An 18738-nucleotide genomic window follows, 5' to 3' on the forward strand; every position below is an offset into this window, starting at 1 on the left:
GGTAATTTAAAATACCTGTCTTTTTAAAATATAGTATTAAAATACTGTCTTCTGTCTTCATGTGTTGTAGAGAATAAAGAACATTAGCTAGGACAGTCTTCTTATTCTTCACAATATTAATATACTGTTGTTTTGATTCAGGGGCATTGCAGGCAGTTTGAAAATTTAATTTTTTTCATTTTCATGGAGAGACTGAACTCAAAGCTGTACCTGCAGAACTGCCACATAATGAAAGAGAATGAGAAGCTAAGGAAGAAAGCACAGATTCTCAACCAGGAGAATCAAGCACTGCTATCTGAGCTGAAACAGAAGCTCTCCAAGGCTAATTCAAAAGCCAATGCCTCCAACAACACTATTCTTGATCTCAATCTTGGCTCCAGTTCCACCCATAATCCTGCAAATTCCGGCACTAACTGATTCAGCTGGATAGATTATCATGACCCCACTAGGACTGCCTTTGCCTTTTTTGTGTAAAATCGTAGTCCCAACAGTAGTAGTTATTCCAATTTCAGTCATAGGACAATGGAAATATCTTCCTACCAGGGTTACTTTTACTTCTATTTCCATGTTTATCTCATCTTTCTTTTTGGAGGGGTTAAGATATGGATTTCTGAACTATATATCAAAGCTATCAGCTAAAAAGCAATATAATCTTGTAGTTTTACATTTCCGCTCTCTCACACACACAAAAACAGAGTAAACAAATAATGCAACTGTCTATATTACTATTGCATACAATTTGGATTAATAGTATCCTAATTCAGAATGACAAAGATGTTCAACAACTAGTTGTCTCTGTCCCAACCCAAACTTTTCGCTTCACCAATCCCCCCCCATTCATGTTCGTTAGCGGAAAGGGCTCAGTCCAATGAATCAGAAGGCAAAAGAAGCAACGCAGTTCCAAATAATAGCACATATTTATTCCAACTCTTCCAAACGGTAATCAAATATCGGATAATTCCAAGCTATTTTCATAAGCTTGCATGAGATGAATTCTGTTGAATAGATAACCGTTAATTGATTGTACAACTTAGAGCACGTTGCTCTTGTTTCTTTCTCGGATACAGTTAGTGAAGGCCTCGGGATGCCATTTCTTTTTCCGTTCCTTTTTATTTTTCCAGAGGGAATAGAAAAAATGGGATACCACAAGATTAGAAAGGGAGGGCTTTTCATATGGATTCTGTTTGGTGGGAGGATCTAATCAAAGGTAACGTCATCAAAACTTAAAAGAATCAGAAGTCAATGAGAATTTATTACGTTTGAAAGGAAGTGGTAAGTGGTAACCCACTCATGGACATGACCTTAGCCTCATGGCATCGGCCGGTTGACCACCATATCCAGATAACATAAAGAATGTCTTATCAAAAACACATATGAATATCCAAGAAACCCCTCTACTCTCAAGGGACATGCACTTAACTGGCCTCTGAGGCTACCGAATCTAGTCACCAACTCGGCAAGTCAATTGCGAAGCTGGAAGTAAGTCAAGGAATAATGACTTAGATCTTCTTCGAAGACCTAGTACAGGATCATCTGACGACAGGACTCGATTCAAAACCACTAAAACAATAAAATACAGAAAATTTTTCCAAAATAATCAGTTCCAGTTCCCATCTGAATTATACGTAATCCATCCTATGAAGATTGCAATCTTCGAATATAATTTTGTTAGATACGCTCTTTTGTAATGAATTTTGACTGGTGGTTCTCTGTAATATTCTTACTGTCACTTGCTGAATATAATCCTTAAATAATGGTGATGTCTTCAAGTTTTTTAAGGGTATCAGTTTTAAGAGACATCCATTGTGGAACTTTTCCTTATTTTTTTATACATGAGATAGAATTTTTTATTATTAGTAAAAAATGTGCTTATGTCCAATAATTTCCCTTAAATTTTATAAGCTTTTCTAATGTGGTTCTATAAAATAATTTTATACATTTTTTTAATGATCAACTTTATTCATATTTTAAGCACTAATAAAATAACTGATATTGAAACTGTTATTAAAAAAAATCTCTTTTTAAATATGTCAATTAAAGAGTATTAAAAAATAATTTAAAATTAAAAAATTAATATATTTTAATTATAAAAACTTTAACATAATTAAATAATATTTTTTAAATTATTTTTTAATAATATTTAAAATAGTTTGGAAGTAAGTTTTTAGCTTCTCAATCATAATCCCAATGCAACCTTAATATTGCAAGCCAATTAAATAATTAGCATATTTTAATTATAAAAACTTTAACATAATTAAATAATATTTTTTAAATTATTTTTTAATAATATTTAAAATAGTTTCGAAGCAAGTTTTTAGCTTCTCAATCATAATCCCAATGCAACCTTAATATTGCAAGCCAAAACATGGGGCGTCACTGTAAAAGAAATGGGCATTTAATAGAAGGTGTGTGTGTATATATGGTAGGTACCCTCAAGAGTTTACAACTGTTCCCTACTCTCAATCCAAACAACTGATAACCCAGTAATCACGTCAGCATTTGTTTTGTTTTAGTGTGTATATATATATATATATATATATATATATATATATATATATATATATATTAACTAGTATATTCACGTTCTTAATTGTGAAAAATTAAATTTTTAGGGACCACATTCGAAAATTTTATGAAGTTTGAAGGCAAAATATAGACTTATGTCTAAAAGATTTAGGCCAAATATAAGATGGAATAGGATGTCAGTTCCTATTTTATTTGATATGTTAATCTTGTTTCTAATTCTATATGCAAAATCTATATTATTTCATAATCCCAAGCCCAATAATGTTGACCTGAATTTTAAAATCCTAACTCAAATTAAATAGTATTAAAAACCCATGACAAATTTTACTATCCATTGAAGTGTCCATTGCATTCATCTTCTGGTGAATCAAACAAAGCAAAGTAGACTTCAGGTCATCAAATGTCAAATATTACCATAGCAATGGGACGTTACATAAGGTATTTCTTTGTTATACTTACAGACACCTAAGATGGAATGGAAGCAAGATTTCTCTGTGATAGTTTAGAGAGATATGCAATGCAAGTGTAGTCTATGTGACTTGCTATAGAGACCTCGGATAGGTGCCACTGGCTGGCCGGATAGAGGCAGGAAAAGCCTAATACTTGTTATGCAGCTAGCAGCTCATTGTTGCCTTTTTTGGACCAGGAAAAATAACTCAACATATTGCTGCCTTTGGACCAAGGAGAAAAAGAAAAATGTAGGTCCAGATTCCACAGTTATTGCACAAAAGTTAATCAATAAGCTCATCTCTGCAATGTACGCTCTCTCAAATCTTAATCTTACAGAAATTCTAAAGATCTATTACTTGAAAATAATTTCAGCATTCAAGAAAAGAGTAGCTCCATGTATCAAAATATGCAGCGACATAAAGGAACAAAATGGAATCAGAAGATTACCTTGACTTCTTGACAAGGATGTTCAGAAATGCCACAAAACTCAACGATGACATGACCCACATCTTCTTTCATCACCCACAACAATGCCTACACAAAATAATTCTATTACAAGATCATCACGTAAGAAATTACTGATGATTAATTTGATATTTCAACTTATTGATTTGGATTTAAATCTGATTATAGCTCCAATGTGAAAATTCATAGTGTGGATTGTGTGAAAAAGAGAATGAGAAAAAACTTGGAAAAACCATCCAGCAGAGAAAGCAGTGATTTTACCTTCAAAGAAACAAATTGTCGAACGACATATCTACGTATTCCAAGTTTCGCTACTCAATCAAATCATCGAGGTTTTTAGATTTACTTTGTTTAAAAAGCAATGAATTCTAAGTGCCATAAAAGTAAATCAATTCACAATGATACCCAGGAGAATCACCTAATTAGATAGAAACAAACACAGTTTAAGTTGTTGGAATTGCTGGAATCTAAACAACGCAGGAGAAAGCTAAGAAACATGCCTTAGAATAGAATTTCTCTCAGCGACCAGCATAAAAGAGATTTTTCATTCAGAAACTACCTGCATGTGTACGTAGCATATTCAAATATTGTTTGCTAAAAGAATTTTATAAAATATTTAATCTATTTAATTAGTAATTGTTCATGTGATTTTACAATTGGGTATATATCACGATGAGCAGGTTTGGTGCAACTTTTCAGTTTTTTGAAAGCCATCGGTTTGTTGAAGATGAATTTCAAGATAGCAGAAAAAAAATGTTATTATTATCACAATTTCATTATCAGTTGAAAATGCATGTTCTTTTTTTACAAGTTTAAGTATCAGAAACGGAGTGAATTAGTCTTCACTGGTATATGCTTTTTGTCAACAAATGTAAATATTTATGGATATTTTTTTGACCATTTGCTTGGTTACCTAGTAACATTTACCGACAAAATTATAGTATGTAAGTTAAATAGAAAAATTTTAATCTAAACTTGATTCATTATGAAATTAAGTACAAATATGTGAAACTTATAAATAAGTCCCACCCCGCATCTTGCTTTTTAAATCTATGATGGATTGAATCTAAATAAAAAAAAATCTAAATAAATAACTAATATGTTCCTGTTAAAGAAATTATTAGTTTTTTATTAAGCGAAATAACATATATATATATATATATATATATATATATATATATATATATATATATATATATATATATGCCCCTCTCTCTCTCTCTCTCTCTCTCTCTCGCTCTCCAAATGATATTGGCTACTTCTATGCAGCACCAAAATGGCATCCTTAGATATTGGTTAAGGTTTCTTCGGTCACCCAGTAGATAGGAGTACGTCTGGCACTGTTATTATAGGAGTTTTTCAGTGGAGTGTGTTTCCCGGAGCAAATCCGGTACTGTTAAAATCTATGCTGGTCCCTACAGGTCACTGGAATCTGGATGTTCACCCTTGGCAAACACCATTCGTCAATTTTCCATTCAACATAACTGTCCATGTACAGAATCTTATGCTTCATGTTGTTCAATATCTGAGTACTTAGAATATCATTTTTGTCCATGCAATCCTGGTCTAAACTTAATGGAACAAAAAGAATAAAAAACCTCACAACAGCAAAGAAAAAGTAGAACATGGAATCAGTAGTGTGAAGAAACAAGTTTGCTCCTTAAGATGTGACAGGTTTAATTCCAGGAACAATATCCATGCCAACATCTACAATTATTTGTTCTATCATTGTACAAATCTGGAAGTGTAAGTGGAAAAAGAAGCCACAGGAAGGAAACAACTCCAGCTACAAATGCCAGACTCACTATCCCTGAAACAATGACAATCTACAGGTAAAATTCAACATAACATATTGGGGATATATTAAGTTCAAAGAATTTAACTAGGAGAAACAGTCTGTTAAGAAACAAACAGATCATCAAACAAAGCTGGAGGACTTTCGCAAAAGAAATGAGTAAACACATGTCAACAGCCACTTGCAATATATAGATATAAGAAGCACCCTCATAAAATAAAGCAAGTAGATCTGTTTTAAGACTTCTGTTTTCCAGTTGCTCTTTTTTTTAAATACCTTTTTTTAGCAGTTTTTAAGAGAATGAGAACTTCTGAAATAAAATAAAAAATGAATAGTATTGAGAGCAGTGACTCAATTAATGAATAAGTTTTGAAAAATCTTGCCCTGGCAAATTGCCTCCCTTCTAAAAAATCTGTCACAAATGATATTTATGTCTTCAATTTTACTCACATACCTTTACTCCTTGCAAAAAGCACAGGCAATCCCATAAAATTGCAAAATATATGAGCAACTAATGGAGCTAGAAGATGCCCTGCAAAGATATCCAAAATACAGAAAGTAAGCAACCCTGTAATGAAGAATTAACTATCAACTATTCTATTAACCAGGCAAGTCGCAGAGAGGCATTGTCCGACAAATAGCACCAACTTGGTACTTAAATATCTTGCACAGGTTAGGTACTTTAGTCAAGATGGTTGAAGGTACTTAATAAGGACTAAATAACAGCCATCATTCAGAAGTCACCAGTTCATATGCAAAAGAAAGCATTTCTTGAAGTGACTAATCACTCAATTAACACTAAAATTCTTTTTTTCCTTTTTTCCCCTCTTACACATGTCAGAATCAGAGTATATCCATCTGGATCATTAGAAATTGATTCCAACAAAACTTTAGTTGCTGCAGTTTTTACTTAACCACTAAAGGCACTACTTAGTCCTAATCCATGCTTTACAATTTCTCCATGATCTCGAGTTTGGTGAACAGAATCTTTGGCCTTAAAACCTTCTATTATCAATTTATGACCCCAAATCCAACAGAGTAATAAAACAAGAATAAAAGAATTTCATTCATTGATACATTACTAATTAACCATACAGCAGTTTAGATGCAAACTTCACAATTATTTTTATTTATCCCAGATCAAAAATAGCAGCATGAGCATGTCTATCTAGAAAGAATCTCTTTAAAACCAGCAATAGACCTCTAGTTAATAGAAATGTAGTAAAACAAATGTATCTACTACTACTAGACTACTACTTGATACTTATTAACAAATAATTACTTACCTGTTCGAATAAAAAGAAAAGAAGCATATGAGCCAAAAATCACAGTGTAGCCAAGCTGAAGACCTGAAAAACATAAATAAAATCCACTCACCAATGAGATATTGACAACTTAAATTAAAAAAAAAAGTCTCCTCTCAGTATTCTTCTCCCAAAAAATGAATCAATAATTTGTAAAGATAACCAAGACATATATATAATGTAAACCAAGAAGCCGCTCATACATAGAGAGTTGTTAAAAACTTAAACTACAAAAATGGCATCAATCTAACCAAAAGAACAAGAAGCACGATGTACCTACAACCATGGCGGCCTTAAGCATACTGTAGTTATGCCTGACATAGATCTCCATCCAATGGTTTAAATGTGCTGTACAATAATGATTATAGTCAGCAAGACTGCTTCACAAAAAATCCACCTTTGTATCAGACACGGCATACAATTAGCAACAAAATGCTCAATGCATCCATCAGAAGCTGAAATCAAAACTCTAAAAATGGGAACTGTATGTTAGATTGAGAACATGAATACTTAACAAAGGAACCAAAATATTATTTTCCAACAATGCATCAATAAACACAGAATTAGACAGAAAAGTAAGCAGAAGGAGAAGAAGGTATGAAGGACATATACATGTATTTGCTAATACATATTAATAGAGAAGAAGGTATGAAGGAAATATACATGTATTTGCTAATACTTATTAACTTACCCAAGCTGAAAAGAATAGGGCAGAGAAAAAAGACACTGTAGATCTTGAATCCTCCACACAGAAGTAAAGGTATCATACATGCTCTAAACACCAATTCCTCTGTTAATGGAGCCTGTGCAGCAGAGCCAAGGATTGATTTAATGGAGAATTTTATATTTTCCTTAAAAACAATCAACTTCCAACAGAACAGAAGACAATAAACGATGATGGGAGCTCATATTGGAGGAAATAACCCATCCACTTATTCATCACAAAAATAAATACAAAAATTCAATAGTTTACAATTACAGAAAAAGGACGAGGGACCTGCATTATGTGGTAAGGTTAAATATCATTTCAGAGCAAAAATAATTTTAGGAATGAAGACTTACTTTGGGACGTATAAACACTATAGACATAATTTACATTGGTCAATTTCTCAATATTATCACATAACTCGGATTTGGGATAAAGGATTAGTTGAGTTGAGTTTATCACATGACTCGGAGTTCACCTTCCAACCAAAGTAATATTTGTCAAGAATTAAAAACAACAGACATCACTAATCACTCATGCATACACGCATAAAACCAATCGCATATGACAAAATATTTAAAGCAGTCCAACAGTATATCCTCCAGAAAACCAACAATCTAGAATGATAAAGAAACTAACCACTACATAATTGCGCCACGCCAGAACATTAGAAGAAGTTGAAGACATCCAAGCAATGAAGTTTTGCATGAGATTTTTGATGTAGCCAAATGAAAATCCTCCACACTCATTCAAATGCTCCTTCCATGACTCCACCAATAACAATAACTTGAGGCAAAAAGATCCAGCGTACATTAAAGAAGTCAAGGAAATAGGAAAGACCACCGCTTGCCACTGTTTCATACATAAAATTGCATTTCAACATGCAAATTTATCAATCAGTCACCCTTTTCCAATCTGCAGATTATACAAGAATGAAAAGCGAAAATTACCATATGCAACTAAAACAAAAGACCAATATGTTCGAAGCATGATACTCACAATATGGTCCAACCGGATTCCATAAACGCCAAGCAAATGAGATGCTTCCCTGCTACTCATCTAACATTATTAAGCATTCCACAGCAGTTCAGCAATTAAGCAAAATTAGACCAAAAGTAAGCAATAAGGAAGTGGTGCAGAGAAGAGAAGAGCTTACAGGAAGGATAAGAGAGCAGAAAACAATAGACACAATCGAAGAAATGGCGGCGCATACGAACCGTCGGATCATGAATTCCTTGAGAGAGGACGGAGGTGGGAGCCGTAAGATCAAACTGGGAGCATAAAGAATAGCCACATAAAACAAAGTCATGGCCGCGCAGGCTATCACCGCCGCGGATTCTGACAATCCGGTTTCTTGCTCCATTTTCTTCGAATTCTCGAACCCTAGACAGTGAACAGAGATTTTGAGTTTAGCAGCGTCAGGGCCGTTTCGTTTCTCTTATAGTTTTTTTTTTTACTTGCCTCGATAACTGGGGTGAATCCTGTAGCGTGGCTGAAATTTTACAGGCTTACAGCTCAATTACACCATCTATGGAACGGCCAAGTTAAATTTAACACATTTTTTATTTTTTATTCAATTTAATTTAAAATTTTAATTTAAATTTAATTTATTTCAAAAATTAATAAATTAAATTTTTTATTTTTTGAATTAAAGCAAAAGTATTCATTAAATTAATTATTAAATATAAAAATAATTATATCATTGTATTAATCTGATTAAACTGTTCTCTTAATATCTAAGAGTAGTTTTTCATGAATTATTTTTTTAACATCTAATATTATATTACCGAACAGTATAAATAAGAAAGATAGTATTTTGAATATAATCAAAATACTAAATATTACTTAAAAAATTATTGCTGAATAGATATAATTTTTTATGAAAAATAAAATTTATATAATTATGAGTATGAGCGGCTATAGTTTGATTTCGAATAAGAACTAAATCAAAATTAGTTTGATCAAAATCAAATCGAAATCAGTCAAACCATAACTAACTTCAAACTAGACTGAAACTATCCTTTTGCAGTTTGATTTAAGTTTATATTTTTCAAAAATAATGAATCGATGATTCTGAGCCGGCTTGAATCAATAATTTTGAATCATACCAAATCAATGATTTAAATATAAAAGAACTCAATTAATAACACCATAATTCATTTATATAAATCTTGAATTCTCTATACAATTATTCTTTATACTCTCTTTAATGCTCAATACTCTCTCAATTCTCTCAAAATTTTTAAACAATTATTTTCTATACTCTTTTTAATTTTCAGTACTCTCTTAATTTTTCTATTTTTTTATTTTATACACTCAGTGAATTTTTTTAATATTATTTTAATTACTTTATTATTATTTTATATCCTCAATAAAATTTCTAATACATTCTTTTTTATTTTTATTTTTTATCTTTTATACTTTTTTAAGTTATCAAATTATCATACAATTTAAAAAAAAAAAAAGACAAGCAATAAAATTGAAAAATTTAATTCCTCCAAATCTTAAGATGATACATAGACCAAATTAAATTTATCTACCTTTTTTTTAATTTGTTAAAGAAATTAATTTTATCTCTAATTTTTTAATAAGTCAAAATTTTTTCCTATTAAATTTTTTTTAAGGATAAATTAATTTATTTTATTTTATTTTATTTTATTGAAAAATTTCTTAAAAAAATTAAAATATTTATATAGATATTACTTAATTTTAAATCAATAAAACTTTCCTCTATTTTTTTTTTCTCTAAATAACCCCCAAATCACCCTTAAAAGTTCAAACTATTTTGATCCATTATTTTTCAAATCACTTTTCAAAACTTTTTAAACGGGACTCGAACTAAAGTTAGTGGTTCATGAATCGTTTTTTAAACTGTCCCAATATAATTTAATTTAAGTTTATGATTTTATTAAATTTAAATCAACGATTTAGAAATTATAACCGGTAATTTCTGAATTGTGACTATCCCTAATTACAAGAGAATATTCTTATAGATTAAAAATACTAAATAATACCTTAAATATAGAGTCTTTCAATTTCTCAAATGATTTTTTTAAATAAAATACAAAAACTCCTAGTATTAAATTTAAAAATAATTAAGTGGTTTTTTAATTTTAATTAAATTAGAGCAAATACACTAAATCCTCTAATATTTAAAAAAAAACCACCATTAATTTTTTTTAAATAATTTAATTCCTTAGCTTTATTCCATTTACAATTTAATTTTTGTTTAAAAGAACTCAATTAGCCATTAATCACTTGTGCGAGCGAAAAATCTTAGAACAATTAATTAAATTTACGTCAAAAACTCCAGATTGGTTAAAATTAAAATATTTTGGTTAAAGTGAAAAAGACCATTTAATTGAATTTTTATGTAATTTGAAAAATACCATTTAATGGCGGGCAATATAGTAATTGCAAGCTGTTCTGAATGCTCCAAAGCGTCATCCGGCGAATCAACTGCAGCGAACACTGATCCCAGACACCGAACAAATCATGTCTAAAAGTCAAATATGCCCCTACTCTGCACATACAAAATCACTCAACGATTACTTATTTTGTCACTTGTAAGAATCTCGGCACTGCATTTCTCTCATCGAAGTCCAAATCCAAAACCCTAAACTGATCTCCAAAATCCAATCTCAAAACCCTTATTCTTCTCTTGCTTTGCAATCAAACGCCATGACGAAGGAATTCGCGGTGCCGCCTGTAATTTTTCCCTCCGGTGGCAACCCAACCGTCGGTGGTGCCTCCAACATGCCGCAACGCCGGGTTCCAACGGCACCTTTTCAACCTCAACGACCTTCAAACTCTGGAATCCCTTTCATGTCATTTGAGATCGGTTCCGCTCCAACCGCACCTTACGGGGCCGGTCCCATTGGCGGCGGGCCTGCCGCGTCATCTGGCGCCGCGAACTTCGACGACGAAGAGCCACTGCTCGATGAACTCGGTATACATCCTGATCAAATCTGGAGAAAGACAAAATCAATTCTGAATCCATTCCGCGTTAACCCCACCTTCCACAAAGATTCGGATCTGTCTGGCCCGATCTTCCTCTACCTCTCTCTTTGCTTATTTCAATTACTCGCGGGGAAAATCCAATTTGGTGTAATTTTGGGCTGGATTGTCGTATCGTCGATTTTTCTTTATGTGGTATTTAATATGCTGGCTGGGAGAAATGGCAATTTGGATCTGCATACTTGTACTAGTGTTCTTGGTTATTGTTTACTGCCGGTGGTGATGTTATCAGCGATTTCTCTTTTCATGCCTCAGGGCGGGCCTATTAGATTCTTGGTCGCCGGGGTTTTTGTCATTTGGGCGACTAGGGCTTGCACAAATCTAATGGTGGCAGTGGCTGATGGAGGAGAGGAACATCGTGGATTGATTGCGTACGCTTGTTTCTTGATTTATACTCTGTTTTCGTTGCTTGTTATATTTTAATGAGAATAATGTAAGATTGGGAATTGGTATTGATTTTGTTTTTTGCTTTGTAGTTTAAAGATATTGTAGTTTTGGTTGGATTTTTTTTCTCCAGTTGCAGGTGATCATAAATCTAATATACGCTGGCATTCGGTATCATGATTTGTTCATAAACGGTATATGTAGAATTGAAAATAGTAAGGTGCCGCATTAATGTTGTTAGACGATTTTCCCCTCCTGTTATTTTAGTTTGCTTTTTTAGTTTTGAAATTAGAATGTGTACTGTATTATTCACAAATTTAATGAAAGAAGATATTGATAGGCTGATGCTCTTGTTCTTTGCCTATTTTGTTACTTTTGTCCTTGTGAATCAATCTTTGAGAGCTTGGATTATAAATTAACTGAATAATGAATTAATAAGATATACAAAATTTTGTGAGTGAACTGATCTCATATTGTTGTAAGGAAGCCATCTCTGGTTCAATTTAGGTAGGATTTTTTCTTCAATTATGTGCTCTTCATGTATCAGTAATTTGTTTTGCTTACTTCCATGTCTTGTTCCTGTAAGAGTAATTGGTTGTATAATTTTTCCAATCCCTTTGCAAGTGCTGTCTATTGCTTCTTGGTAGTTGGTATATCTAACACTTCTCTGTAACCCCATGAAGTGAACATGTTATGTTTGATGCAGATTTGTGGAAGTTGCTCCTTGTTTTTATTAATTGTTTCCTGTAATCATAAATCATATTGCTGCACCAAGCAAAATGCTTTATCTGAAGGTGTTCTAGTCCATAAAATAGACAGTTTTAAATAGCTTGGCTTAGGTATCTAAATTGATCAATATGTATGGAGTAAGGCCTTTATTAGATTTCTGAGATCTGAATGTACTATTTTAACTTCAGTTGTGCATTAAATTCTTGTGTTCTTGACCGGTTCTGAGATCTTGCTGGCCGTCCTGCATGCTTGAAGGTTTAGCTGTTATGAGCCTAGGAGGACCATAGTTTACACTTCTTTTAGCTGCTCCAAGGCAATCATATTAATGAATTAGCGTATCATCTTAGGAAAGTTTTTTAAACCCATATGTCTGAAGTGAATCGAATAAACAACCTTTAGGAAGTGTAGTTAGGGTTGCGCTTGCAGAATTAATTTTTGTATGCACCTTAAGAAGAAAAATGCTCAAGTGTTCTTTTCTACTGCTGGTTCCTGGTTGAATGCTCAACTTAGGGTTTGTTTGGATGAGCAGGAAGAGGGGTAAATAAATGTAAGGAGGGGTAAGTAACTTATATACCTTATTTGTAAAGAGGCGAGTTAACGAAGTGTAAGGGTAAGTGAGGTAAGCCGTACCATCCCTTAACCTTCAAATGTCAACACCTCAATTTGGAGTGTAAGGAGTAGGAGGAGGAGGAGGTGAGAGCAGTAAATTATTTTTTTTCTTCTACCCCTCAAATGTACTATTCTTTCATCTCTTTCCAAATATAAATAATATATATTATATTTATTTACTTTTCTATTAATTCACTATTTTTCAAACATGAAAATTTTTTATTGTAAGCCTCCTTAGCTTTTTTACCCTTTCATTAATTACAATTCTCTCACCCATCCAAATAGAGCCTTATGTGACCATAACCATTGCCCTATATTCATGGAAACATTATCTAATCTTCTACATTTGTTCAAAACTTTAAGGCTTCATTTGAATAGTTGTAGATTTCAAATGATGAGATATTTGTATTTGATCATGTTGAAATTTTATAATTTTTTACTTGAAACACAATTCAAAATCCATAACATATCTGAATAGAGCCTAAACCAAGTATACTAGAAATATGCATGATAAGTTTATCCATGTAGGTGCTCATTTAATTTATTTTGTGCTGTTAAGAGGTTTGTCATTGTTCATTTCCCTGTTCAATATTGCATTATTTGTAATGGTATCACTGATTGACAGTCATGTCACTTGCTCCATTTTAGTGGAACAATAGGCAGTTTATATATTGCTTTTGGTTTGTCTACTATGAAATTCTATTTTTGTGGATTGGGTGTGTAACTTGTATGGTTTTGTATGACCCTTTTTTTAATGAACTGATGGTTTTGTATGACCATAATACGTTGTGTGGGCATCCTTATGAATGTTGTATGGAGAGTAAGCTGTTTCAATCTATCTTTTGCCTATTGGAAAATACAAGTTACAGAAGTTTGGGCTCTATGATGGCTTATATGTGGAGAAGATTTGAAAGATCCCAACTTTTAATTTTGCTAAGTTTGTCTAGAATGGTTCCATAAACACTGAATATATAGGCTATTTATTCCACATGATGCGGCAAAATAGTATTGGCATCTGTTTGAGTAAGTGTGCATATAAATAAATTGAATTTGAATGTGTTTTAATTGAAAAATCATGCAATACTAACATGCATCAAATTCAAATACCAATTTCAAATTTTTATTTGTCCAAATTGATTCTATGTATTGCAAGTGCTTTATGATAAGAATTTGCGAGTAATAGTGGATTATGACAAATGAAATGATAGCACATAAGCTAGATAATTAAGGCAGCTGTTTAAATAAAGGCTTAATGTGAAACAAAATTTCTCTATCCGTAAACTTATCATAATAGCGAATGGATTTTGTGCTTTTCTTGATTTTGAAATGCATTAGTAAGTTTTGGTGCTCAGGACAATGTCTAAATTTAGGTCTTCCTGTCAAAATTTTCTCGTTCTTCCCGGGGTCTACAGTCCACAATTAGCGGCGGTGGTGGTACCGGTCGTTGGTTGTGCATTTTGGACGCCTCTACTGCTTAGGGTTAGGCTTGTTGGGCGATAGACATTGTATGGGGCTTAGAGTTTGGTTTGTTGGGCCATGGACTTTGTATGGGGCCAGGGTAGAATAAGTTGCTGTATTGTTTCGTTGTGCTCCCTTTTAGTCTGGGCCATGTTTAACCCCTTCATTAATGAAATTATCAATTATATTTGAACAAAAAAAATCAGAAAAAAAATCTTTATGACACCTATGATTAAGTATTTGTGTTTTTTAAGTGCTAATGGGAGCCAATTGTAAAAAACAAGAGAAAGTATTGTGAGAATTGTGGACAGTGAGTTGAACAAGCGTTGAATCAAAAGGTTCATGGAGCTGTTCTGTTGGTGAATTTCTGATCATGGATGCAGGGGGATAAGGTCATCAAGAAGTACGGATTTGGAAGAGATATAGTGGTTGTCTTGCCAATTATATTACTATATTTTGAGAAAGTGCACAATCATCTTCTCTTATGTTGTTGTGGTGGTTAGGTCTACTTCTCTTGACTTTCATGTTCATGGTTTAGGCGCAAGAAAAATTAGCTGCTCCCTACAAACTTGGAACCTTTTTTTACCTTTCAGAGTCAACTCTTATGTCCTACACCCTTTATAATAAAAGTAACGATTGCAGAACTTGCCTTAATGAAGTTACACAATGACCAAGGTTGTAGCAAAAGGGTATGCCCTGCCCTTGTTTACCTTATGTTTAGCACAATTAAATTGAAAAGGATTTGTTTTGGCTATATCAAAAATTTTTGAAGACAAGACCTAATTTTTTATTATGATTATTAGATTAATAGTGTAATAGAAGATTATGTTTATTGAATAGTTGCTAGTAATATATTCTTTTGTCTCTACCCTTTTGTTTAGAAATTGAAATTTTACTATAGTGATGAACAGGATGAATATGTCAGCAGCGCGTAATGTATTCGTGGTTTGAAAAGTGAACCTTAAATTCTGTTTGATTGTTGTAGATTTGTTGAAGAGCGCTCTACTTACCACCTTCCCACTCCCCACCACCTCCTATATAATTAAACCCAAGTCTCCAAAAACAAACCCACAAATCAGAGCCCAGCAACTGCAACCAACAATGGATTCTGTAGTTCTCAAAGATTCTGGCACAATAGATATGGAAGATGAGGAAGAAGAGCTCTTCGAAATCGATCTAGAGGCATTTGACAGAATCCCTCCACCCCATTACTGGGAAAGCTACTTCACAGCAACAAGCAGTGCTCTTCTTGCAAATTGTTTGTTGCCAATTGCAGATGTTTCCAGTGCAGTTCCAACTCCATCTACTCTATCGAATGCTTTGTCTTTGTCTGAACAACTTATGATCTTCAGGTTTCAGAATTTCCAAGACCTTCTGGGAAACAGCAACAATGAAATCAGAACATAATTTTACATTTCCAATCTGTTCTATTTATATTAAGTTTGAAAATAAAAAGAATATTTATTTCATTTCTTTTTCCCTTTTTATTTTTCTTGGTGAGAATGAATGATTTAGCAATCAAGCACTGGTTGGTTTGTGATTCAGTAAAGAATGGAATATAAATGTTCTCAATGATGTAAATGATGAAAAACAAGCCTTTGTTTGAAAATAATAATAATAATAATAATAATAATAATAATTTTATTTTTTTAATATTAAAGTTAAATGGTATTGAAGATTAAAATTATCAACATCAAATATAAGTATGACGTTGTGCAAGAATCGCTTTAATAATTTTTAAATTAAATATTTATATCTAAATTTATATATTATTAATTAAATTATATATGATTGAAATAACAAGTACATAAATTTTAATCTGAATATTTAATATAAAGACTGTTAAATTATTTTTATATAAAATTGAATTTATAATATTTGCATCAAATTTTTTTTTAATAAATTTGATTTTGTTAGGAATAATTGGAGTTTATTAATATTGAAGTAATATAGGTCAATTTTAATATATTAAGTTGCATATAAATTAATTATTGCTTAAAAATATTAATTAAATTAATAAAAAAATCCTATATATATATATATAAAGACTTTTCTATCTCAATTTTCATTTTATTAGACATGGCCTAACAATTTAATAGTTAAAATACTAAAAGATTAATATAAAATAATAAATTTAATGGTTATAATAATTAAAATATTTAAAAAATTAGTGTATCTTAAATGAAATTCTAAATATTTTAAATTTATAAATTTTAAATATTTTATAATTTTTAAGTAAATTATTATTTTTTAATTAAATCAAATATTAGTTAATAATAAATATGTGTGTGAATTTTTTATTAAAATTTTTGAGCCTTTGGCTTTAATACATGGTACAAAGGTAGTCAAACTCAATAGAGGAACAATAGCTGCAAATCTGTGCCACGCAGACGGTCATATCTGAAACAAAAATATTCCCCTCCAATCTGCGCACGACACAGCTCCTGATACAAATTGGCTAAGCACACACAACTCCAAGCTGAAACGGCCAATTCTATCCAAGTACTCCTCCAGTAAAGGAAGGAATATATGTCAAGTTCCCACGCGATGCTTTTCTTGTCAGGAAGTTAAAAAGAATGCCACCAACTCTGCCAGGAAGAAATGTGCCAGAATCAGCATATGTCAACATCAACTGGCAAATGTCGTAAGGCTCATTTACTGATAACTAGATCTGCATCAACTTTGCAACCAATTTAACTCTTGGATTTCACTTGGAATAAATTATTTATAAGAAAAAATTTTGATTAAATTTTGATTAATTATTTTTTAAAAAAATAATTTTTTAAAAATAATTTATTAATTAATTTTAAACAATAAAAATTAATAAAAAATTAACTAAATTGAATTTTTATTAAATTTTAGATTTAAATAAAGAATTATCTTTATCCTTTTGAGCTAAATATTATCTCGTAAGCATTCATTGTAACTAATCTATAACTTTAGTTCCTAAAATCTCACAAAATATTGTTTAAAGCTCTGTTCGACAACCTTTTAAGATAATGTTTAGTGTTTTGATCATAGTCAAAATATTATTTTTCTTATTTTTGTTGTACAGTGATATAGTATTTATAATTGTATTTAGATATTAAGGGAGTGGTTTATGAAAAATTATCCCTCCTAATTTTTAGATGTTAAGAGAATATTTTGACTAAAATAAATAAGATGATACTATTTTTTTTTTTTCATTTAGCAGCTAATTTAATAGATATTTTTATCGAACACTTTTACTTTAAATTACTATATAAATAATTAACTATAAACAACTAATATCTAACAGCTAGTAAAACAGTTAATGGCTACTAAAATTATCACGACCTAACTTATCGGCTGGACCGGCACTAGGACCTGAGCCAACCTAAAGCCCCCGAGGCCCGTAGTAAGCCTAATTATTCCTCAACCTAACTCTAAGGCCCATTTGGGCCTAATTTCAAGAATTCAACCGGACAGAGTTTGACTATAAAATGGACATTTCAATGGGGAGTTTTTGACTTACCCGACCTATAAACACAATATATAATCAATTGGAGAGCTCAGCTCACCCTCCACATACTCAAATGTCACAAAAATAAATGGGAGCTCAGCTATCTCATCCAGTCCAACATATATGCATATAATAAGTTTACAAGTCTAACATGGTAATTATATTACAAATCCAAATCAAATAAATATTTCTAACACATGCGGAAATTCTAGGAGTTAACAGAATTACACAAACATAAAAAAATAACCTGCGAAGAAGAAAAGCAATTTAACCACAATAATAATCCTCCTGTAGCCTGGAAAAATAATGAACAGGAGTTAGCGTTCAACTCAAAGAGTAAAATATCAAATTTAACCATAATCTTTATAGCTATATAAAGCTAATGCACCCTGTAAAGTGAAATGCAACATTGTCATAATTTTCATACAAATCACATCAAAAAGACAATTTGGAACACTCACACACCCGATAATGTCAAACAATACATATATGGGACCTGATTCCCTATACAACCCTCTTAATCTAATCTGTGCCAGCGAAGAACTCAAGCCAGACTTTCGCTTAATAAACCAAATCGGGGTCCCAGCGAAGAACTCAAGCCGTGTCTACTCCGAAGGACTGGGTCCCAGCTAAGATCTCAAGCCGTGTCTACCCGTCCTGTCTATAGCCAACACAACACCATACGCACGCCAACTCACGCACACTGCTCCAAATTACCACAACAACATCCATGGCACTTTAACAGTTGTGAATGCAACAAAAAACGTGCCTAGAGTTTAACTACATAGATATATACATATAAGTGATGCATTGG

At 32.0% G+C, this 18738-nt stretch overlaps 2 protein-coding genes across 6 annotated transcripts; one reads left to right on the forward strand and one right to left on the reverse strand.

Annotated features, from left to right (window-relative positions):
• Positions 1-2913: 2913 nt before the first annotated feature.
• On the reverse strand, positions 2914-8673 carry LOC110657233 (CAAX prenyl protease 2). 5 transcript variants are annotated; one of them, XM_021814373.2, is made up of 9 exons: positions 8403-8673; positions 8246-8305; positions 7886-8098; positions 7232-7343; positions 6817-6888; positions 6523-6585; positions 5691-5768; positions 3424-3510; positions 2914-3193 (listed from the first exon to the last, which is right to left on the reverse strand). In XM_021814373.2, the coding sequence occupies exons 1-8, from the start codon at positions 8607-8609 to the stop codon at positions 3464-3466; spliced, it is 852 nt and encodes a 283-aa protein (XP_021670065.2). In that variant the 5' UTR covers positions 8610-8673; the 3' UTR covers positions 2914-3193; positions 3424-3463. The 5 variants fall into 5 exon arrangements, with proteins under 5 accessions (XP_021670065.2, XP_021670062.2, XP_021670063.2 ...); XM_021814370.2 differs by having other exon boundaries at positions 2914-3197; XM_021814371.2 differs by having other exon boundaries at positions 2914-3276.
• Positions 8674-10785: 2112 nt separating this feature from the next.
• On the forward strand, positions 10786-11889 carry LOC110657232 (uncharacterized). Its single transcript, XM_021814367.2, has one exon. The coding sequence runs from the start codon at positions 10928-10930 to the stop codon at positions 11684-11686; it is 759 nt and encodes a 252-aa protein (XP_021670059.2). The 5' UTR covers positions 10786-10927; the 3' UTR covers positions 11687-11889.
• Positions 11890-18738: the final 6849 nt, after the last annotated feature.

The sequence above is a fragment of the Hevea brasiliensis genome, chromosome 3, assembly GCF_030052815.1.
Source record: "Hevea brasiliensis isolate MT/VB/25A 57/8 chromosome 3, ASM3005281v1, whole genome shotgun sequence".
Lineage (NCBI taxonomy): Eukaryota > Viridiplantae > Streptophyta > Magnoliopsida > Malpighiales > Euphorbiaceae > Hevea > Hevea brasiliensis.

Excerpts from the sequence above, each read along its gene's own strand:
- LOC110657233 (XM_021814368.2), bottom strand. The coding sequence starts at position 8,609 with ATGGAGCAAGAAACCGGATTGTCAGAATCCGCGGCGGTGATAGCCTGC. Across the intron at positions 8,099-8,245 it reads GAATCCGGTTGGACCATATT|TGGCAAGCGGTGGTCTTTCC; the intron begins GTGAGTATCATG and ends TGTATGAAACAG. Across the intron at positions 7,344-7,885 it reads CGTGGCGCAATTATGTAGTG|GCTCCATTAACAGAGGAATT; the intron begins GTTAGTTTCTTT and ends TCTGCTGCACAG.
- LOC110657232 (XM_021814367.2), top strand. The coding sequence starts at position 10,928 with ATGACGAAGGAATTCGCGGTGCCGCCTGTAATTTTTCCCTCCGGTGGC.